This window comes from Seriola aureovittata, chromosome 10 (assembly GCF_021018895.1).
Source record: "Seriola aureovittata isolate HTS-2021-v1 ecotype China chromosome 10, ASM2101889v1, whole genome shotgun sequence".
Taxonomy (NCBI): Eukaryota; Metazoa; Chordata; class Actinopteri; order Carangiformes; family Carangidae; genus Seriola; species Seriola aureovittata.
The window spans coordinates 24828451-24853847 of record NC_079373.1 but is presented as its reverse complement, the minus strand read 5'-3'; the positions used below and the strand labels follow the sequence as shown (position 1 = coordinate 24853847).

Here is a 25397-nt window from a genome sequence, read left to right as displayed (position 1 = left end):
CCCGAAATGGATATATAAAAATAAAACATTATCATAATTCTTTAGCTATATAAAACGTGAGAAAATACATAAATAAAATACATCCTGTTAGGAGCACCTCACAATGAGACTAGCAGTAGCAAGTGATAGATGTAAGTAAATGACAACATTGTTATCAAAGGCTAAATTCAATACAATAACTACATTGTCTAAACAAAATATACCAATATAAAAAATGAATGTAAAAAGTTGAACAAATAGACAAAAGATAGAACCATAACAATTTTGTGTGTGCTGAATATACACTGTACAATATAAATGGTATGATAATATAATCAGAAAATGAAAGCGGTGAATCAGGCAGGGCAACACTGGTGGAAGATTTTATATAAACTTCATATGAATAAAATAAAGTTTGATATTGCAGATAAAAAAGACTTTTCAGACAAAAAATCATAACAGCAACATCTTTCTACACAGGTAGAGATCAGTTGTTTTTTTCTCGGCTGCACCTACGCTGGCTCTTCATCACAATGATTTATGAAATACTAGTGGGATTATTTTCTCTGTTCTTCTACCTCCTCACAGATCAATACAATCCTCTCACTGACTTTAGTTAGGTACTGGGTAAAAGCAGTACTGTTGCTCCTCGAGTCTGACTTGTACTAAGATGTGTTTTCTTCAGTTGGATTCACTTATTTTAAAAGCAATGCTGTCCTTAAAATTATGCCATTAAAATTCGTTAAATTGATTTATCTGTAATTTAATCCAAAATCTGCACTTCATATTCAAACCTGCAAAAACAGGGATCAATACCAACTTACATTTACAGTATCCTCATCATCCTGCACATAAAACCACAATTTACATCTATGGTATATTACAAGTCCTGCTTGGTAATTATGTGTACACTGTGTTTTGATACTGTTTTTTTTACTGGTAAATAACAAACCTGATTTGGAGTTGGTAAATTGGTAATTGTGTTAAATTACTAATCAGTAAATTAATTCAGTCAGTTCCTGTGTCTTATTCGAGACCTTCAGTGTCCACCATCAAGGAGAGATTTGATCCGTAGTGACTGTGTGGTCTTATCTAACAAATTAAATCTGTTAAATGCTTTAAATGTTTTAATACGACGTGAAGTGAAATACTTCCTGTAGTGTAATACAGCTGTGAGGACCTCAAAGAACCCTATTAAAGCCTGAGTTTGTAATATATATTATTAATTTTTAATGCCTGTATCACAATGAAGGGTATCAGAAATTATGAGTGAGTCAGTAAATAGAAAATTTGTCATTTAATCCAACATAATTGTGACTGAATTACAATTACTCTCATGGAAATAAATCACCAAACTGACAGACAGGATGTTTCATACAGGTATATATTACAATGTGCCTTGTTATTATATAATACAGTCAGGTTCTGTTTTTTTTTTTTTAATAAAAATAAGCACTGAAGGAGAAAGTGATACTTTTTGTTTTTATTGTAAATTGGACATTATGCACATTACTTAGCGATTGATGACTTTTGTTAATTAAGCTTGTTAGGTGGTCACAGAACTCCCTGCGCTGAGTGAGAGTTCAGAGGATGTCAAGTCAAGAAGGCAATTTAGCCAGGAGCACTGCGAGCTTGAGATCTCACATACAGGACAAACGGTGAGGGGAGTACCAAAATGAAGGAACAAGAACATTGAGTGGCTGACAGTGGTTGACTGCTTGTGCCAAAGTTACCAGTCAATGAACACAAAGAACCTTTCTTTTTTTTTCTTCTTCTTTTTTCGTTGACCGTATGGGACATTAACCGTGAAGTGAAGGGAGTCATTCTTTTCAGCCATAATATCTGAGCTCTTTAGTAAATTGCAGACAAAATTCTCCCAGAAATCATTTGTTTCACCATCATTGCAAATTTAAACCGTTTTTTAGCAGGTCAAATAAAAGGTATGGTCTCACTGACACAATAAATATTGCACACGTGATATTGTACTTTATAAGGGTGTTTTTTGCATACAAGTGTCCGCCCCCTTTCCTATGTCTTGTAATCTTTACTCAAGTTATAGTTTCCCAAATACGATTATCATCATAGATTCAATATACAGTGGAGTTAACTGTGTCTGTATAAAAACAAAATAACATCGATAAAAGGAGACATCCAATGTGTAAGGTGACATCTGACTATGAGACCAAACCTTTCTTTGCCCCTGTTTCTCTAATTTTTGTACAAAGACGATACAACTATCCAGTCATGCAACGTTGTTTGGGAGGGGAGGGGGTGGGGTGGGTTTGGGGTGGGGTGGGTGGGTGGGGGTGGGAGTTGTCTGTTATCTTCTCCGTTGTTTTTAAGCGTTCTGCATCTCCTTGCCGATCTTGTAGCTCAGGATCTTGTTCCAGTCGATCTTGGTGCGTGTCACAGGAAGCTGGCGGCGTAAGGCTTTGAAGGTAGTGTCCGACATGGTCTGGTAATTCTCATTGATGGCCGTCTGAAGTGAACAACAGAGAGATGGGAGAGAGGAAAGGAAATAAGAATATATTCCATAAAATCTTTCAAATAGATTCAAATTTGAAAACGTTTCTCGCTGCCAGAGGCCGAATGTGTAGGATGATGAATTAAAACTTTTAACTTTAACTTAACTTTTTAGATTGTCTCAGGATGTTCGCTTGATTTGTTTTTCAAATTACATTTCAAAATACCCAAGATTTAAAAATAAATAAATAGAATACAATTTATGTATGACAGTGTTTTGTGCCATCTTTAGTTTCTTTTAATGAGTGGGCAGCTGTGGAAGAGCAGTCTCTGTTAAAATAAAACATCCGAATTCATCAGTGACTCAGCTTTCCATCGCTCGTAGACTAAGAGAAAAACTTGGAAAATCCTGGCAAGAGTAAAACATGATGTCTCGTTTCAGCCAACCTCATACCTCCCCCTAAAAATCCTATCCATAAATCAATAATTGAAAGTTTCAGATGTGTGTGTGTGTGTGTGTGTCAACCCTGACTGGAAACGGAACAATCCTCTTTCCACACAAGCTAAGGTGACAGTTCAATTTCCCAGCAACAAACGGAAATCATACTGAACTCAGAATATCCATTTCAGATTACATACCTGATAGTCGTTCTCTGCAGCCTCCATGATCTTAACAAACTCCTTTGCAGTTGAAGCCTCGTTCTGAAAGGTGACAGGAAGACGCACATAATTAATTTTAAGAGTCGAGGGGGAAAAGTGTCATAAACAAAAGACTGGGGGAAGGTGCAACCAAAACTAACACCTCCAAACTGCAAACAATTTAGTGAAAACACATTCCCAGGCAACTGTCAGCAGGTTAAAACTGGTTCTTCAGCTGGTAAAACCACAACTGGGGTGGATGGGAAACAGTGGAAGTAATATGTTCAATACATCAGACGTCATGAATTATATCTGGGATGACTAGAATGGCTTGAATGAAATTTGTTGACGGCGACGACATGTTATATTTCCTCGTCTGTGTGCGTACACACAAACAAAAAGGTGTTCAGCTATACTCACAGAAATTGACATGGACTCCTGGACCTCTTTGTGGCTCACCAGCTGAACATTTCCATCCTCATAGTAATGAACCTGGAAAAGACAAAAGTTTAGGTTCAGTTCATTTGGAGCCGAAAAAATTCATCCTGTATCTCCACGAAGGAAATAATATCAAGACCACAAAGACTCTGATGAAAGAAGCAGCAGAAAACCAAAGAAAGAGTCTTGTTGATGAAGTAGAAACATGTGACACGAGTGTGACAGAAATATTTATATCATTGTACTTTGTGCGTTGTAACAACAAATGTGTCTATCGCTTCACAGAGTGGATTATTTAAACCAAGTACCTGGATTTTCATGATTCCTGCCACTTGAGTGGTGGAGGGGGAGATGGTAAATTTCCATTCTGACCTCCAGCGTCCATTCCTGTGCGAAGATGAAGAGACAAAAACCAGACTTTAATCACTCATTACACCTCTTAACACCACTCCTTACAACGATATCACACAAAAATGAATGCTCCTCGCTTTACAGGGCCGTCCCATCACACAGGACCAAACTGAATCTGAAACTGTGTACCTCGCTGAAAAAAAACAAAACAAAACAACACGTCTGCCTCAGGAAACAGAAATATTTACCACACTTTGTCACTTTGTTAGTTAAGATCTAGAAGCTAAACATTATCTTGAGCTTTGTAAAAAAAAAAAAAAAAAATCCAGAGAGATAGGAAGCACTGCAGGATGTTCTCACTCGAGCGTCCTTATGTCACATCTTGTATTATGACATATTTAAACATAAAGAGTTATTGTACTGATGAAACCAGTGTATAAGCTGGCTCAAGATTTGATATTTAAATAACACAGGCAATAACACGTCACTGAATGGTTAGGTATGAAAATGTTGTCAACCACAGTCACTAGATCTCAACCTGATTTAACACCTGTAGGAGATTTTGGACCGACACCCACCATCACTATCATCATCACAACCACAGTATGATCCGTTTCATCCCTCCAGCAGAGCTCCCGAAACTTCTTAATAATCATCATTATATAACACCAAGACTTTTATAAAGATAACTCGAAAGATATCCCTCCTCTGTACACATATAAATAAATTAGCATGGAGACTATTAAATGTCTCCATGCAGCTACCATCATCTGATATAAAACAACTTTTTTTCATTAATGAGATGATGTCAGATTTCTTCTTTTATTACATGAGGAGCAGTAGTCCAATTTACAGAAATGTCAAGAGCAAGAGTTTCCTTCTAAAGCAGGGAGGAAAAGCTCTAAATCACATAAAATAGGTGAATCTAAATACCAAATTATGTCCAATTATAAACCTGGAAGCAAACACTGAAGAGGAAAAGCATATATATATATCTTTTAATTATATTTACTATTGCTGATACCAGTGGCAGCTGCATACAGAAGCTGAGGGATCATTACACCAAACAACCCATAAGGTCTGGAAAACCCAGCACCAAAGAGGATTGGTACAGTTCTTATCCAATTAGATTAACCCGATCACAAACAACTCAGCAACACTTACAAGGGCCAACAGTCTAGTGCTCCAGAGTTAAGTGCCAATTAAAGTAATGCCTTCGAAGCCTCTTGTACATATCAAACAACATTTTAGGCTTTTGAAGATCTTCATAATTTCAACATTTTTTTTTTTTTTTTTTAAGATGCCGTTTAGGATGATGATTTAGAAACCATCGTGGGGAATTGTACATGCTGCGTAGAAAGAAGAAAATATTATATATATATATATATATATATATATATATATATCTCTCAGAGGTTTCAAATCTCACTGATGCAAAATGAAAGATGCATTAAGTAAGTGACTGAAACCTACCAGAAGTTTTTTGGTTGAAACTGATGGCACTCGATGCACACGATGATGGTTTGATGTCCATCGATGGTTTTCCCGTAAATCTAAACGGGGAAAAGCAACGACACTGTCAGACCTGAATTCACATGCCAACAGTTTTTCACCTTCCCCTGCTAGTTGATGACCACAACTTCTTCTTTACTGCTGCACATGTGCATCGGATGAATCACACGGTGGTTTGTGGTTAACAGCTACAAAATTAATCACATGCCAACCTGCAACTTAGAGATTGTAATACGCACAGTGTCTTCAGAGGCAATCAAGCAAACCACATAGAGTACAACTGTTTTGTGTCTGCGACAGAAGTGTTTTGTTCACTTCGCATTAATAAATAAGAAGCACAACAGGAGCTTTACAGAGTGAACTGCAACAATTTCTAAATATAGGCCTACCATTAAATCCTGCAGTGTACAAGATGGGTTGAAATAGTTCTTGTTGCCTTTGCTCACTCTGACCAGACACTTTAGATAAATGGATATAATGAAGACTGGTATCTGGTGCCAGATAACAATCCCACATTTTAACTAAACATGTTTATGATAATCTAAAAAAAAAAAAAAAAAAGTGTTGAACGTGTGGGTTGTCTTTTATAAAAACAGTTTTTCGGGCCGTATCTAAGGTAGTCAAACCACTATTTGCATAGTGCAAGGTGTTATACATCCACGCCTGCTTTGGTTTTACATTTGCTGTATTTTAAAGCGAACTGCAGGACGCACCAGCTTCTGCTTTCCTAACGTTCGGGTCATACTGTAAAAACTGTTTTACTCTAAAACAATCAGATTTCATTCATCAACTGTCGGAGAGAAGGCAACTGTGGCAGCAAAACTGCATCTTGAAAGTAAAACACAACGACAGAATTTTCATGTTTTTGAGCTGAAGTGTTACTTTTAGTTACTGAGAATACAGCAACGAAGATTACGAAGTGGGCTGGGACGTACGGTGCAGACTCCGCTGGGATAGTGCTCCTTGACGTAGGCCCTGACGGCTGAGTCCACGGCGCTCCTCCAGCCCTCCAGGGAGCCGTCGACGTCATGAGGCCGCGGGTCGCTGGCCTCCTTCCTCAGGTGGTCGAACTTGAAGGAGATCTTGTTCTTGGGGTCCAGGACCCGGCCATTTCCAAGGTCACCATGCTCTGTGATTAAGACCTGGAGAGAAGAAGAATTTAGAGGAGAATTAGAGGAAGGATAAGAAAAATAAGAAATGGAAAAGGAAAAAAGGAAAGCCAGATGAAAAATAAGAAACAAGACAAAGAGAGATAAAAAAGAAAAATTAAACAAGTAAAAAGACAAACGTAACAAACAATCAGATATCAGAAGGCAGGAGATTTTGTGGAAATGGAGAGAAGAGTGAAGACGTAAATTCAAATGGGAACACAGGCATCAGCCTGAACTTTCCATCTGCTGTCTTCCACCTCGACACTCAGCTCAGCCTGCTGGGTATAAGACAGGGGAGTTTCAACCCGTGATGTGGGAACAGAGGGACATGATGACATCATTACATAAGACACTGCAATCATTGCTGAGGCTTCACCGCCGTGTTCAACCTTCACACAAACTCAGACACCAGCACAATGACATTAAAATAAAGACGTGTTTGTGATCTTGTTTCCTGAGGAGGCGAAGGACCACTGGGACTGGTGTCTCTGTCTCTGCTTTAATTCCCATAAGGCCGTGATACTAGTGCAACAATAATAAAAACTGAATGAGCTTGTTGCTTTCCCCACTTCACAATGCTGGTATTATGTTTCTGTTATTGTCTCTTCTTTCCACTGTTTTAACATTTGCAAAGCAAACTGTGTTACACTGTCATAGAGCTACACTGAGAGACTGACGTGTACAATAACACGTGACTGTTAAACCCATATGGATATAGATTATGAACTGTGAAATATCCATGTGTTTGAGATTATAACATTATTTTAGTTATTACTCTGCGTTAAAATAATTTAAATAATCACAGCTTTTACACACTTCCATGTTCATTTGTTGCCACGCTAAGTACATTTTTTTCACCCTTGTAGTCTGCTTGAACTATTAATGGGACATCACAATATAAACTTATTGTAACTAACTTATAAACATGAGCACTCAGTCGGCGTTGAAGGTTTCAGCCAGTGTGTGAAATGTAGGTATAACGGTCGGAAAGGACGAGGCCCAGCCGGCCGCACAGTGTCGAGGCTGGTAGTAACACACTAGTAACTGTGGAGTCCTACCTGATGAGTGACACATATGGACATGAACTGGATTAACAACATACACAAGATTACATCACACATCAACTCACCTGTTCTTCGTAGCCCTCGATTTTCACTGGGGTAAACTGGTCCAAGTTGTACTGTGCAAATGCACTGCAAAGACAGGCAAAAAAAATGTATTCATACACTTCATACTTTAAACTCAGCACTTTGTCCAAACATCATTTCTAGACTGTATTTAAATGGTAATATGGATGTAAACTAAAGCCATAATGAGTCTACATCTTAAGACTCCTTTCCCTTTCATTTTCATTTACTGCAGGATCATATTTAAAAAAGTAAATAAAAAGGCTGGACATCCACCCAACAACCAGTGTTTAGAGATACAGAGGCGCTGCTTGCTGAACTTTGACCCATGTTTCTCTCCATACTTTCAAGTCTTTTTGCAAATTCTAAAATCACTTTTCAAGAGCTGGATGTAGAACAAGGGGGGGGGGGACGACTTACTGAGCTGCACCTTCCCTGAGAAGATTGTCATTGTTGAGCAGCAATCGCACATCTGAGGAGTAAAATAAAGAGATTAGGAGAGAGTAAGAAAAAAGAGGAGGGAAGAGGAAGTAGGAGAGGAGAGAGAAGACAGGTACAGCAGATTAGCACTGTGACACACACACGCGCACACAAAAGACAAAGCTGCCTGCAGTCAATCTTTGCAGCATTTATGTCAAGGGAGTGAAGCAGACATGGTAAATTAGCTCAGTGGAAACGGCTGTAAAATCACACAGAGATGAAAGGGGGCAAAGAGGCAATAGGGGATTGTGTTTTAGTGTGTGTGTGGCTGTCAGGCTGTGATAAGAAGCAGACAGACAGCCCCCCGGCGCTCCTCTGAGGTGACGACATTTATCGAGGCAGGACGAAGCTTTAACAAAGCCAAAACACATACACACACACACACACACACACACAGTCTCAAGGGGCGCTACTCTGACATTGTGGTGTCAACACTTGCTGCAGGGTGAGCTCCAGCTACGATTCCTCCAAAGCAGAGTCGCACAGTTTTCCTTACATTTTGTCGAGCTCCATTACGTCTCCTAAATCAGCACTTTCCTGACCCAAGATATTTTAAATTCCTCCTTACTTATTTTATTTCATGTCAGAAAGACGACATGAAACAATTGTTTTCACAAGGCAGAAGTGGGATCAGGCTTCACCCTCTAACATCTCGCATGTTAAAAACTGCAGCAGTCGGTGCGACTAGCACGCCTACAGAGACTAAAATAAACTTTCTGCTCAACTGCCGAGAGTCACTGAACTCCGAAAAGCAACTCATTTGACAATAAACCTACACAATCCACCTAATGCATCAGAAATATGATGTATTTACTCATTTGAAAATGACTCACTTAGATACAGTGGATAGTTTGTAAACAGCCAGTGGAGTAAAAGTCACTGTTGTGTATTAAAAACTAATAATAAGTCCTTGGTGATTCATTGCAGAACAATCACAGACATAAGTAATAACATTGATGGTTTCACTCCATTTAGGTGTGATTAACTGTGCTGCACTAGTGTAAGGCTGTTGTGTATTCTGTTAACATGAATTATCCATGTAAACTCTACAACAAAACAACAGATTAAAGAAGATTTGTCTTCGTGTCAAGCTGTTCCTTAAGTGGAGGTAATGGCAAGGAGGATTGTGACTCTAAAATAATCATGTAGAAGGCAATCTCAATATTCATATAACAAATGACCAAAACCCTCTGCATTATTCAACCTCAGCAGTATTTCAGCCAATATTAGCTAATCGCAAATATATTGTTTTTGGTGTTTATACAGGCCAATAAGTAGTGAGAAATCACAAAAGTAAATTCAAACCAAACTCAGTGTATCCTTATCCAGAATCTTTGTTTATCCAGGAGTTTGAAAATTGAAATTTTCTAAGTGACAAAACCGAAAATATCTAATAACATGTTATATTCAAGCGCATGCAAATAAACCAGCAATGCTGTAGGAAGAAATGAAAGTCACCTAAGGTCCATTAAATTAAATTTTGCTCCAGACAAAAGGTTCTGTTTTTGTATTTCAGACAGTGTCCTAAATACTTTTTATATGCTGTGATGAATCTGTGTCTCACATTATCAAGTTGTGCACTCCTCAAATCAAATCATACATTAAATTCAAACAGAGCCAAGCAAGCAATTACATCACCCTTCACCCTCCAGGAATTATTAATAAGTTTATGACACACACACACACACACACACACACACACACACACACACACACACACTCTATGTAGAGGAAAAGAACTCACCATTGAAAACTTCGTTGAACTCTCCTGGTGGGGCGTGGATGACGAAGTTAGCTGCTATGCGTACCTGCACACAAAGACACAAAGTACAGGTACAGGTTAAGGCTGGGGGGGTCACTCAGCAAACACAGACACACCGTCCAAAATCTGAGACTACAGCTCAACATTTCATTGTTATTGTGATCAATTTTTCAGATTGACATATTAATATTAAGAACCCCTCCTCCATCTATGCACCTCCAACCCAGCCCTCACATACGCGTCTAAATAGGTTTTAACAACAACATTTAAGATTTAGCACATGCTCAATATCATATTTAAAATATTTACATGTATTCAAGTATAAGTCAGACTGCTGGTCTGTGAAATGTGTCACAATTGTCTACTTTATCACAAGATGAAACTCTCAGCCACAGTGGTGGAAAGTAACTAAGTACATTTACTCAAGTACTGTACTCCAGTAGTTTTATGTGCATGTGTATTTCCGCTTCCTATTACTTTGTACATCTAGTCTACAAAATGTTAGAGGAACTATTTTACTTTTTACTGCACTATATTCATCTGATTGCTAGATTTACATTTTGCAGAGTGCAAGCACTGCAAGAATCTTCATCCCATCAGAAAGTTTTAATTTTCTTATAACAGGTGTCGTCTTCCATTATGGTGGGATAACTACAACCAGTTTGTTTATGATTTTCATTAATAAGGTCAGCGATCTGTTATTGTGACATCTGTCAAGGTTCTCGCACACGTTTCTGAAAGTGAGAATTGATTTCTGACAGACAGGTAAAAATAATCTGACTAGACTGACAGAGCAGTATTTTAAGAACATCATACATATGTCTACATGTTGGTGACAACTCAGCATTTTCAAACACATTGAAAAGATAGAAAGAAATAATGAGTGCTTTTCACATTTCATACTTTAATTGCTGTAATACTTTTACTTAAATGCAGAACCTGCAGAAATATTTTTACACTATTGTATTCATACTTTTACTTGAGTAAAGGATCTCTACACTTCCTCCACCACTGCTCTGTCCTTTGTAAGTCTGCTTAAGTTGTGAACTACCCCAGTGCTGCTCTCACTGTAACTGCACTAACTTAATGCCCAGATTTCACAATGTAAACACCGACTATATATATATATATCTGCATTGTGGCCAACAGGGGGTGTAATGTTACTGTGTCACTGGTGTGGAGGTTGGAGGGTGGAGTGAGGCGCTTCAGTGTCTCTCTCAGTCTACAACACATCTGAGCAGTCATTTTTCCTCCTCCTCACTTCTCTTCTGCACCACAACACTTCCTGTTTCCAGGTCACATGTCAAACTGACAGCGAGACGACAGCCCCTCCCTCCCCCGCAAGGTTTACAACCATATATGGACATAAAAATGTGCTGAGGACTAATACACTCTCTCTCTCTCTCTTCCTACCTCTGTATCTCTTTACCTCCCTCTATCACTCACAGGGCACAGTGGTTCAGTGCCCCCCCCCACACATCTCACAGGCTGGTGAAAGGTGTTTATATGTATGTGTGTGAGGGTGTGTGTGTGTTTGTGTGTTTCCCCTGGGCCCCTATTAGCAGTGTGTGTATACAAGTGCTCCGGCACTCGCGCAGAGCTGCAGATTGATTCTCGCTAATGAGCGATGCTGAGAGAAAGGAAGGCACTCGGGGAGGAACATGTGTGTGTCTGCGCCTGTATGTGTGTGTGTGTGTAATGTTGAGATCAAAGTTTATCTGCATTAATCTAATCTTTTGTCATGAGATCATCATCATGACCCCATTAAGCTGAACGTGTGTTTGTGACTTGAAAACCCTGTGGGAAGAGTCATTTGCATTGGGTCTCCCTCATTATCCGGGACGGCCCGGCAGTGTAAACACACTTTCCATATGCAGACAGCATCGCCCAGATACTCCAGGGGCCTGTCCCAAGAAGTCCCAAGGTTTACACTGTAGTGAACCCAAGTCATCCCGATCAGTTAAATCTCACATCTGTGTCAGGGACTGAAGTTCTGGGTTTCATTCAGATGCTTCTTGGAACAGGCTGTCTGCCTGTAGTTCATCTGACCTTAATGATCAGATATTTGTCAAAGCCCCCCGGTGCAGTAAGTCTGTCATTTTTATTCCAGAAAACAAATTTAAAAAACAGTAATCTGGTGTGGTTGAATCTAGTTTTCTCTTGATCTGAACCAAAGTAAATTACCTGTCTATGTGTGCATATCTTGGGCCACATTCACACCACAGATAAATAAAAGATAAAACAAAGTTCCTCTATTTTGGTCTCCTATCCACACCAAATATTTTTCACAAATTAATCGATTGATAGTTTGATCTTTAAATCCATTTATAAACATGCAGGTGTAACGACAAAATAAACTGACCTCACCAAACTGAAACATCTGACACCAAACTGACCTCTCTCTATGCCCAGATCTGGTTTCAATAAAGTCTATTAATAGAGCCTAAGTTCAGCAGACCCACAGTCTCATAATCAGCAATAACAACATTACACTATGCTTTTCAATGTCTTTTCTGTGTCTTGTCTTGCCATTTCAGTGTAATGTAATAGCGTAATGATTGTCATAAATCCATTTTCTGAACCTCTTATCCTATTCAGGTTCATGAGGGGGCTGAAGCCTTACCCAGCATGCCTTTGGCAAGAGGCAAGGTACACCTTTAACAAGCTGCCAGTCTATTACAGGGCTGACACACAGAGAAAGACAAATACAGTCACACCTACAGGAAATTTAGTTTCCAACTCACCAGCCTTAAGACAGGCGGGTCATGGAAGAACCTGACAAGAATAAAAGTCTAGACAAAATATTCAATGTCCATAGACAGTTGGTGCTTTTAGGATATAAACAGAAATACACTGAACAAATTAACACTGCTGAAGACATAATTCCTCTGTGAACAACTGGGGGAGAGACCAGTAAAAGACTGCAAAGGAATGAACAGGGATTGGTTTTACAATCACATCAGAGCCATGCTAACCGTTTTAAAGTGCATGGAGAGCGGAGGAGATGAAGCCAAGGGAGCACAATGTGGGTTCAAATGAATCACTGACAAGAGAGAGGAGAGATACTCCATTAGCGGATTATGAGTAAGGCACTGACTGTTAAAAGCTAGTTAAAACAGGGTAGTACTTCCTCTTCCCCTAAGTACATGAAACCAGTTCCACTAATGCAGTGAGACGAGAGCCTTCATCCTGCTCAGACAACACAGGAATGAAACATGAAATGAAAGTACTAATTTTTGGTTATTTCCATATTAAACATCATTGCTCTGTGTTTACAGGATTACAGGAGGGATGGTCCTCAGGACGAATTTCTCAGTAGCTTAAATGGTAATTTAGATCTAGACTAGTCAAGTAAACAGTCCAAATTCACCTCAATTTAATCAGAAATTAAGAGGGATCACAGCGTCTGCAGGTAAACTATGTCATATTGGTTTGCCGAGTGATTTGCTAACATTAGCAGTGCTAGCACCAGCAGCCATCTTTCCTTGGAGCTTAACATCCACATGCCTGTGCCACTTTGTTCTGACACAGCCTACATTCAACCTTATTTTTATTTTCCATATCTAAATACAGCCAAACTGTACCTGACTTTATGAGATGTCATCAGACCCACTTCCCACCTTGCTGGTTTACAACATCCAGGCTAGTGGCGGGCAGCTGCGTAACATCTTAGACGCAACAGTTACCCGGCGCATTAGGGATGCAGAGTAAATTTGGTTCCGACTAGCAAGGGTAGCAACATTTAATTGTTTTGTTGAATACTTGTGCATATCTCTAGTTTACAGTGACACTTCATACAAATACTGTTCTGGAAACAAGGTTATAACCATTTTTTCATTGCCTATAATAATATGGATTAAGGAACTCAATCTAATTGTGCTGTTGTTAGATAGCAAGATGGTACATCAACTGCCAAGACCACAAACCTACTGCACAAGTCAGGAGGAAGTAGTCTGCTTCATACGTTATTTTACCAGCTTCTTACCATGAAGGAATTCAAGCAGAGATTTCACAAAGTCAAATAAAATGGAGGTAGATGTTGTAATTTGGTCAGTTTTTAAGCTTTAAACCAAACCTAACTTAAATGTGTTAAAAGTCTGAGCTAGCAGACAAATTATAACCTCCTGTGCAGGGGTAATTACTGCAGAGCAGCAGTTTGAATGTTGAGCTCCAAGGTTAAATGTTCCTTCGAGTGGCAGTGTGTTACGCTGGGACACAGGCTACTGGGACACTTCAGCGCTCTGAGACCTAGTTTTAGCCTTGAGTACTGACTGCCACGTGCAAGACGAAGGGCCGAGATTGAGCAGAAGATTCTCTACAGGGAACTATTTTAACTAACTCACAGTCTTTGGTGAATGAAACCTGTCAGACAAACTCTGCTACTTGGTCTCACTGGGTTACTGCTGATTACCTTTTAACCTGTCTTACCTATCTTTGGATTACAAACACTGACCCATGGCCTTGGATCAATCCACTAGAAACGAGCACTGATCCGATATCTGCTATTAGACTAGCACGGAAAGTTTTAGTTGATCGATAAGCCCATCATCAGAAAATTGAACAGCAATAATTTTGATAATAATTTAAATAGTAATAGTAATTTCATTCCACCTTCTCAAACGTCAAGAACGAGAACAGGAGCAAAGTGATAGCAGGTAATTATGGCTGACAGCTGCTGTGTGTGTTATCTGAACATGTCTTAGTCACAGTTATCGCGATATTGGACAAAGTCTTTCTTTTACTTGAAATAAGGGCTTTTTTTTTATCATCTCCCACAGTCAATTCCTTTATCTTTCTACAGATTCTCAGGGAATGGAGTCTGGAGTCCAACCATGGAGCTGGAATAATAACACTGGAGCAACACACACACAAAGCCCGTGGGACATAGGCACCCCCTGTAGTGTGGGCTTCTCATGTCTTTGTGCTCTCGTGGCCTAGACACCAGCTGGTCTCTTTTCTTTCAACTTGCTCACTGTATATTCATCCTCATATTACCCAACAACCCCTCCTTTGCTTGATACAGACACTCCCACTACACTATCCCAACACCCTCTCAGGGAGCACCCTTTTCTTGATCACAAACGACACCCACTGACACTGAAACCACACTTATCCAAATCCTGGCATCAAAATCGCCTTATCATGCCAATCCAGATCCATGATGGGAGAATAAAAAAACAAAACAAAAAAAAAAAACCCCAGCAGGAATAAACTGAGGCAATATTTTGTCCGGCGGGCATTTTAAGCTGCATCATCTCCCTGACTTTGATCCTCTTCTCTGGCATGCCTCCATTTCAATATCCTAGATAGAGAGGGAGAAGGCGGCCCTGGCGCCTTGAAATGCTACACCACAGATAGGGCCAAGTTTAGAGGGAAACCAGGCAGATGTGGGTGAATATTGGGGGGGGGGGGGGGATGGGCTGGGATGTGGGTGCAATAATTCATGAATATTAAGTCCACAGCGGGATGACAGGCAGCCATGGGCACACTAGAAATGTTCCTCCGCTAATGAAAATCAGGAGGTGGCGGTGCGTCGACTCAGGATTAAAATGAAGAAATAAGGGTCTGTGAAGTTGGAGATACACACTCTCAGAAACAGAAACCTGTCGCTTTATTGAAACAATTATATTCAGTTCTTCATTCTTTCTGCTCAGGCAGCCATCAGTTTCAGTTCATCTCAGTCATGTATTCATAACTTAACTTCACACTTGCTTAAAAGTTGCATGGTAATTCGTCAACTTTATTTTCCTGTCAGATGTGCGACATTTTTATATTTTGATTTCTATATTCAAATTTCTATGGGACTAATAAATGTGATTTTAATACAAGATGTAGTATACAGATCTATATCCAGTTAAGGTCAAATGGTGAGAAAAATTGCAGGAGTAGTTCACTCTGAGCCACAAGGTGTAGGCTATTGGCACTAATGGAAAGTTTATGATGATCGGTCACTGTGAGCCCTGTTTTTTGTATATAAAGATATTCACCCTATTCCTACCTGAAGGAGGTCTCTAACCTGACCCGTAGTATCAAACGTTCTTTATTGAGCAGGTGAGGACAGAGTGAGGGCGTCTCTCTGCCCTCATACTTGTCAGACGTTTGTGAAAGTTTGGAGATAATGCAGCTCTGCCAGTGACAAAACTCCCCCGACTCATGGCTTCAACAGCACATGAGATTTTGCCGCCTGCGCTTCCATTCGTGAGCTACAATGTCAGAAAAAATCAAATCAAAAGTAAACATGGATGTGTGTAACGGCGTGCATTGCTGTCGCCAAAGTCCAAAAATGGTAAAAAAAAAAATATATATATTGACGGGCACCCATTGCAAGGTATGAGCACCAGAGATGCCTTTACAAAAAGGCAAAACACACATGCTACTATATTTACTTTGAGAGGGATCAAACTCGTGACCTTGCCCTCGCTCTGCTGCATAAATACTGAACCTGAATAATGCTGCCATGTCAACTTTCAATGTGCTCATTTGTCACCTTCAGCCCACCCCGATGACTTATCCTTACACTGTGCTGGTAAAAGCAGTGTCACTTTACCTTAAGCAGCCAGCTATGCAATATATGGAATATCACTGGCTTGCATTACAGCCTCCAGTATGCAGACACCACAGTGAGAAAAGCCACTGGTCTTTACAAATTAACATCTATCATTTTATAGGAAACTCCTGGGTCAACTGGTTTGTTATCTGGCTTAAAGCAAAGTTTCTAAAGTTGCTTACTAATCTAGAAAGTTTCAACAGAAGTAATCGCTCTCAAAACTGTCCTCAGGAGAAAAGGGGGAGTTCTCTGCCTGAAGATCAACTAAGGAGGCTCCAGCTTGTTCTACCCCTTGAACAAGGCACCAGTTTGGGCCCTGAAGACACTGTACTCTACCCAGGGGTTGAGACAAAAACTCATGCATAGTTGTTTCCTCATCTCCAGATCTCTGACACTGCTGCAGGCACGTATAGACAGCACTCCTCTGTCTTTCGCATTCTTCAGTTAAAGGGAGATGCCACTAAGTTTCAGCATCCAACTATGGTCTAAAGACAGCTATTCACAAGCTGAGCCGAGCTCAGGGCTGCTGGGAGTTTCCAGTGGCTCGCCAGTAAAATGAGGGATGGTTTAACCACACCATTATTTAATTTAGTGCACAGTGTTAAAGAGGATTATACTTTATCTGTGGTTTCTTTATGTCCCTTCTTACCGAGACAGAAATAAAACTCCTCCTTTCAAACTGGAAATTTTAAGAAAGAAAAACTTGATCAAATGGGATTCTCTGGTCTCCAGTGTAATAACTGAGTTATTCAGCCGGTCTGGTGTGTATGAGGAACAAGAAGAATGTATTTTATCTCTATTTCTGTAATATATTGTATGATATAAAGCACTCTGTATTGCAATTCTGTAGTTCTGGATTTAATTTTTCTACCATCCCGATATTTATACAGATCATGTCACATGCATAGCCTAAATATTTAGATGGGCTTAATTCTATACATGGGATTCAGTGAATGTTTCCACTCATAATTACTCTACATGCATTCATTACATTGGTGCCCCCAGTGGGAATCAAGCCACTGCTCCCAACTTCACACACTTTCTGTGCTGCTTGCTTCAAAGTCTTTTCTTTTCTGTCTCTTTAGCTACTGCACCGTCAACATGTATCGCGGCATTGCTGTTTTTACCTGTATACATGCCACATGTAATTAACCACAAGTGAGAAAGGTATGATGACGACGAACCAGTTAAAGGGTGCGTTTGTGGTCTATAGCTATATACTACTCTCTCATACTTTACACCTTGTAGCTCCAACAAAGACTGCATCCATACACACATCTCAGTCAGTGTCGAGTACATTCTCACCAAACTTAAAGGGAGTGCTGTGTCTTATGTCTTATTATGGAATCTGACTGGGATAAAGAGGAACTGTAACATTTGTTTAGCTTGCTCATTTATCTATGCTGACCTCTGTATGTTGGTTTAACTATCTGACTATTATGTGCGCTAACTTCCCGTGACAAGTGATTTACTACCTGCTAGTTTAGAGCTAAAATCATTATGCACAGTTAATGATCTTGGTATTAATATATTTGTAAAAAAAAAAAAAAAAACTTTAAACCACCACCTTCTGACTGTATGAAGCTGTTTTTGCTGAACAACCTACAGGTTCAACTAAACTGTAAAAGTCAAAAACGCTGATGCTTCTATGGTGAAATTACAGCTGACCAATTTACGAATGATCAAATCAGGTTCAATAGGAATTGATGTTAACAGCACGTCAGCATCAAAGCAATAAAACTTCCTCTCTCGAATATAAGCCTTTTCATGACATAATGCATCCTCACTAAACTGAACAGAAAGTTCTGCCTCTCTCTGAAACAGGAACCACAGCAGACACCCAGCTCCTTTACAGATGTTTTTTTTAAAGCCATAATACACCATTAAAAAGGCTACCACGTCATTGTTTCAGGTCTTTTCCTAAAATAACAAACAATCAAGTTGACAAGTTAAGAAGTAAAAGTGCTTTGTTTCTGATTCTGGCACCTTCCAATGTTCTTACGTACAGACAAAAGAAGAGACAGCAAATGCACTGAGTAATAAGAGTTTCCTGTTATACTCGTGTGGTTTCTGTGCTGTAATCAGGAAGCTGGCAGGCCAGTGCCCAAATGATTTAAAAAGACTGCAAGCAGCACTTCGTATCTGTGGCTGAGAGGAGACTCATTTTGCTGTTTAATCATTTAACAAGTGGAAGAGACTTTTCACTAATTCCCATCCAGGAAGCTTTTAGGTCTTTTTTTTTTTTTCTTTTTTAAGAATCGCAGTGACATGTACAGCCACAACAGCAACAGGACAGAAATTCCCCAGTCCCCTGGGACACATTCAGGAAGCATTTTTACAGAGGCAAACTCAAATCTATTTATTGTATTTGACACAGATGCATGCAGATGTCTCACTATAAAAAAAACAAAACCAAATTTCCTCAGTTAACTTTTCTAAAGCTACGTATCAAAAGTGCTATTTCTTCCAAAGTAGATTAAACAGTCATCACAGTAATGTCGGATCATAGCCGGTTAGAATTCCACCAAAAGAACATTCGCAGATTCGTCGCTCAGTGTGGGAAAGTACCATTAGTTGTGACGGGAGATTCTGACTGTGGCTTGGTTTGTCCAATCTAACCGTCTCTGGCAGGTCATCAAACATCATTTGGAGTTTTACTTTAATTCTACAAATCATGACTGGCCAGTGAAAAAGTTATTTAAACTCACTGTCATTATGTTAGGCAGAGACAACAGTTGTTTCCTTCCTTTGCAGTTTTTCTCTGAGCTGCATAAAACGAGCTTAGGGGCCAGAGCAGATGGCTGATTGCTGTGAGCAAATACACCGGAGAGACGGCGTTCAGAGTACAGAATGCAACTGCAGTATTTTCACGGAAATGCTTTGCTATTAACTGCACAACATACAGTGGATGGATGCATAATGTAACCACTTTGGTCTCACACCAATCATACTCAGAAGGAAATTAACAGTTCCCACCAGCTAAATACTGCGTAATATTTGCAGTCTGCCTGGCAGGTCGCCAACAAGCATTCTTTCAGCTCTACAAAATTAAACTGTCTGGTCAAACGGTGAAAGTGGTTCAACAATTGTGGAAACCAATGTGGTTAAGAGATGTAAAGAGCTCCCATCCTCTTCACAGCACCAACATCTAAAGTTGTTAACCGTTTTACCACAGCTTCACATCGGACGCACCTGAAAACTTTATTGATGGTGAGACTTACGTGTTACTTTACAAAATCACAAGGTGTCTGCAGTCACACACACACTCACCCGAGGCCTCTAATAAAATGTTGAACTAACAGCTGATGCCTGTGTGTTGATGAGCGTGATGCAGTCACACCCGCGGGTCAATGAGCTGCCTAAACTCTAAAAAAACCTTCTGACTCAGGCTGGAAGTGAACAAAATAAAACCAGGCGTTGTTCTAACTCTGAATGGTGTATTACATAACCCACAGAGTAAAGAATGCTTGTAATAGTTTACTGTGATATTAACAAGCAACAACACAGGGTATTAGATACATGTATGCACATACCTCCGTGCTTATACACCCATTAAGACGTATGGTTAATGGGTATGGTAACTTATTGGAGTTCATAAGATGTCTCAACTTTGCTGGCAAATTCTGATGAACACTGACAAGTATTAAATTTACAATAACTTACATCTTTACAGCTGTAACCAGTAATTTATTGGGATTCTATAACTATCACATTGTCAATTAATTAATAAATAGTTTCGGCTTGAGGGCTGGAGCAGCAGTTATCACACTGATAAAAGGTCTGTTTCCAGTTTGCCTGACCAAAAGGCAAATAAAGCTTAACACAGGCTAAAATGTGCATTGAATCTAAGTCTGCCAACTAAATTAAAATAAAGTGCAAGTATGATTCCTGCAAACAGATCAGATAAGGTATTGGCTGTGTGTGTGTTTGTTCTCTCTTAAGGAAATGTAAAAGGAAAGCGAACAGTGCTTGTACCGCCAGATACTAGCAGGGGTGTGATGGGGTGTGAAACTTGCCTCCAGTGTGAAACTGACTACCACAGTTTTCTGTTACACCGCTATTAAAAGAATAAATATTTGTGTTGGACCTTTACAGCTGCACATATAGACTTTAAAATGTAATAAAGCACGTATGAATACTTTTGCTAAAGTATAACTGATATGCGTGATGTTACATTTTGGGTCATTTCCTTCATGTCGTTGATCAAGTGAAGCTCATACAAGTTCCCACATATTTGTACTGACAGTGAAACGTTACTTACTACAGCTGCAGTAGTTAGTTAGCAAGCTAGCTTGTGCAACGCGTATGGTTGCGGTCATACGGCTTATTTGAAAGGAATAAATAACCAGTAAAATCACCACTTCAGAATATTTTTTATGTGTAACGACAGAAAAGCGGTGTCAAAGAGCGAAAAGGGCGTGTTAGCAAGTCTGGCTATCTGATAGCGGGCTGCGGCTATGCTAAACTAACTAGCTACCGATCTTTGGTGTATGAAAACTTCCATAACACAAGCGACCAGGGACACAGGGGCGAAATGACATGTCCACAGAACGAGAAGGGCGTAGGTGGTGAGCTTAGATGAATTTATAATATGTACATGGCTCCTATTTTGAGTCAGGACCGTACAAGGAGCCTCCGTTTGAGATTCGCAAATGAGCGGAAGTTGAGCTAAAAATAATAAGAGCAGAAGCAGCAGCGGTTGTGCCGAGGCCTGGGGTTTTCTACAAATTCAATAAAAACGCCAGACGACGCCAGGATACACCGGGAGACGGACACGAATGCAACCCAAAATTTGGGCGCTTACGTGCTCCGCTGGGTGGATAAAACCTGTGATTAAATCGGCGTCTTACCTTTTCCTCGTCGGATAGCTGCTCCTCATGATCCGCCATCTTTTCTTCCGGCACCACCAGCTTGTCAGAGCCTCGTGACGTCATCGAATGGGTGGCTTCCCAGCTTGGTTCAGTTAGTTTTGACTGATTCTCAGTCACTGTCTGTGTCTATAGTGGCTGGAGGATGGACTACCAGAAATGATATGGAGCAACCCTGGGCAACCCCAGGCTTGCTCCATATCATTTCTGTCTACATGATTTGGTTATTCACCAGTTCGTTAAAAGAAAACAAAAAAAAGCAATATATCAACTGCCTTCCATCCATCTGTTTGTAGAAAGACCTTGTGTCAAAATCTAGTTTTAATACTTACTGGTTTAGTTTGTATTCAGCCCATTTATATATTTAATTTAGTTTAATGTTTTCTGTGTTAAGTAGCTAGTATTATTCCATCACAGGAGTACGGTCAGGATGCAACCTACAATTATTTTCATTATCAAAAGGTTTGATTATGATTTCAATTATTTAATTTAATAATCAATAGATTTTTCAGTGTATAAAAATGTCAGAAAATTGTGAAAATGCCCTCATTATTCCCTGAAGCACAAGTCGGCATATTCGTACATATTGACATACATATGTTGAGTTTAGTATCATAGAAAATTGGCATTTTAAAATTGGAATTTTTGCCATTTATTCAAAACACAACAAGTAATTTAAAAGACAATGACACTCCAAACATGCATTACAAGTGGTAGTTCTGGGCAGCATGAAGCTCAGGCATTTGCATAATTCCTCAATAATTAATTAGAAAAAAGGATATTGCAAAATTAATAGCTGTATTATCGGTTTTGCACGCACAGGTCTAGGGTAATGTACTGTATATAGCTTTCTAACTTAATTTATGTATTCTTTCTTATCTATTATTCTGGTATTTTTCTTTTGCTGCTGTAATGCAAAAATTGCTCCTGATGATCAACAAATAAACTATTTAATTCTTAATAATGCGGAGTGAGTACTTCTGAGTTTATATTAAGATTTTTTTATTTCGCTCTTTCACAGCAGTATTTCTTTTTATATTGATGTAGTCCCTCACATTTACACCTGTACCTTGCTCAGAATGTAATGGTTCATATTATGAGCGTGTCTTCCTCATCATCACAAAAAATCTGGGGAAAGCCCTGTGATTACACAGAGATACTGGCACATTGTGTACGCCTTCCCCCTCACCACTAGATGGCGAGCAAACACTGTTTTTCCTAAAGTTAATGGCGCTATAAGAATGTGATGTTAAGGGGAATGAGATCAGTTTCACTGTCTATCTTATTCCTTTTCACACTACCATCAAAAAATATAATGTAACCTAATACTTAATACAAAAACCGCACTGCCACACGGAGACAGAGGGGGAGGGGCAGAGAGAAACAGAGAGGTTGGTTAAATATTATCACAGATGGTGGAATGATTGTTAGGTTTAGTAGGTTCAAAGAATTCTGCTTGAGCACTGAGAAGAAGCAGAGACGTTGGTGGAAGGAAGTCTGGTTGATTGCATTCCTTTAGTCACAGAGGTCTTGCTCATCACATCTTCCTGATTCATGCAATATGACACTTCCACATGTGCAGAAACACACAAACCTATCACTTGTGTTTGCCCCTTTTGAAGTCTTTGTATTAAGCCTTGTATTAAGCTAACCTTACCCATCATTACCAGCCTAAACTCAGCCCTTGGGCTATAAGAAACCCAACCTAAACTTGACCCCCCCCCCCCAAAAAAAAGAAGGTTGTGCCCACAAAATAAACTTGTGGGGACCAGACGGAAATTGAATCCCTGCAATTTAAGTGAAATACACACATATCTGCAGACACATATACAATAGGACAGATGGATTTCGCTTGTATTCATTAATATAAATATATTCATCAATTGTAACAGAAATGGGACATTCATATGTAAATTTGATGAATCTGTTTATGTCAACCTGTTAGCTAGCAAACCACATGATTGTGAGCAGCATTTTAATGCTGTAGCCAAAGGCTGAACTAAGTTTGACTATTTTAAATACTTAGGTTAGTTTAGTTTGATCTTCGCATTGCATGTTATAAATTGATAATAGGTTTGTATGTAAAATATTAATCTGTAAATGGCTAACGCTATCTGTCAAAACATGTATCAAAGTATCATGGACACTGGCCTTTGAAATAAGCTAGAGACGTTGAATTATAGCATAAAGTTCTAATATTCAGGTAAAGTACAGGTATGTAATTGTAAATATTTATTGTTATAGTAATGTAATTAGTTACTTTCTACCTCAGGTTGTGTTAAATTTGCCTACTGCCCAGTTAGCTGGTTAGCTGGTTAGCTAACTGGCTGGTAGCTGATTAGCTAACTGGGATATTAGCTTGTCACATAGTTAGCTTGAGTTTGAGCTTGATTATAAGTTTTAATTCAAGCTGCAACTAACGCTAACCTTTTGGCAAAAGCTGCCTTATAATCCATCTGTGCTGTAATATTACTACATGCATAGCAACAGCTAAATCACAACAACTTTTTTTTTTCAGGTATCTGTGTTTTTCTAGCAACCTTGTTATTAACAGGTAGATTCATGAGGTACCTGTTAAGCCTCCAGTGAGCTGCATAATGAGCGCTTCAAACTGAACTGCCACCTGACAGCTAAGTTCTTCCCCGCTGCCTTGCCCTTTCCCTTTCCCTCCAAGACTGTAATTTATCCATCCTTTGAAAAGGCTCGGTGTTCATGCGATGCCAACACTGTAGCTCTGTGTTTGTTTTGGTGGGGTCACTTCAGTGCTCATGTCGCCACTGTATTATATACCACTATTACAGCAGTGAGAGGAACGATGATAGTAATCTATGTCTTACAACAAGCCCGACTTTGTCTGTCCTTCACCTTCTCTTTCATCCATGACTCCGCTTTGAACTAACAATAGAGTCCTATAATATATCATTACTGTATCTATCATTACAGTTCTACACGCACACAATTTTACTCTTGTTGCATCAGGCTGTGTCGCCCTTTTGCTATTTTCATTTCATTTTAAACTAAATCCATTCAAAAGACAATCTTAGTTGACTTTAAAAAAAGTTTTGTTGTTCTTGAATACTTAAATTATGATTGATGAAGCCCAAAAGTATCATTGAGGTTTTATCTCCCTCCTTAGTGAGGCCCCAGCATCAGCACAAGTGGCTGAGCAATTGTGCAGTTTCAGATTTGGGATGATGAGGCATCAAACCAGAGGATTTGAAAAGCCCTGTAATCTGCCTAGAACTTGAATGGCCTGCAGTGCCGCCATTGTGTCGACACTGGAGCTACTCATCACCTCTAGGGACAAAAAGGGAGCATTGAGAACTGCAGCATGTGAAAAGGGGGGTCGGTCTGTGACTCACCCTCAGCCACTGGTTAGTCACCTCGGATACTCATTACACTGTTCCCACTTAGACAATAATCACCCACAAGACTCAAAAGGCTCTAAAATGTTGAGGTATCAAAAGATGCAGACCGATGAGGCGTTAAGATATAAAAGTAGTACAACTTTTGTATGTATCATTTTTGAGTGATTGTGTCCCTCTCTGTTCCCCTGCCATCTGAGTATCAGTGTGAGAAATATCTTCTTGGCAGCGCATCAAAGTATGAGGAGGCAGCGCCATGGGGACGATTGAGACTGTATTTCCACACCTCCTGACAGGATCTGTTGTAGTCTGCTTTGTGCCAGTTCAATAGCTGCTGTGTTGAAATGCGGGAAGCACCAGTGCAGATGGATGAGGGTTTGAATTGTTGATCTAAAGCAGGGGTCTAAACATGCAGGTAGAAACCTTTGGGTGAAGTCAGGATGTGGTTCTTGGCAACTGTGAGGTGATATAGATGAGCTGTTTTTGCAGCCACACTAGAGGTGTGGCTCTATAGGTTAGTCAGTTGATTCACCACTTTGGTCCAAATATCTCAGCAACTACTGGATGAATTGTCACATGGTTTTGTGCAGGTATTCATGGTCCCTTGAAGATGAATCCTATTCACTTTATTGATCCTCTGGCTTTTCCTCTAGTGCCGCCATGACATTGACATTTTTTATTTTTGGAGTGATTGCTTTCATATTTGGTACAGATA

The 25397-nt window shown here is 39.6% G+C and overlaps 1 protein-coding gene across 1 annotated transcript; it reads right to left on the bottom strand.

Annotated features, from left to right (window-relative positions):
* Positions 1–1261: 1261 nt before the first annotated feature.
* LOC130176646 (F-actin-capping protein subunit alpha-2) lies at positions 1262–21417 on the bottom strand. Its single transcript, XM_056387852.1, has 10 exons — positions 21300–21417; positions 9885–9948; positions 8081–8132; positions 7663–7726; positions 6318–6524; positions 5344–5423; positions 3828–3906; positions 3502–3573; positions 3082–3144; positions 1262–2458 (listed from the first exon to the last, which is right to left on the bottom strand). The coding sequence occupies exons 1-10, from the start codon at positions 21381–21383 to the stop codon at positions 2318–2320; spliced, it is 906 nt and encodes a 301-aa protein (XP_056243827.1). The 5' UTR covers positions 21384–21417; the 3' UTR covers positions 1262–2317.
* Between the last annotated feature and the right edge of the window lie 3980 nt (positions 21418–25397).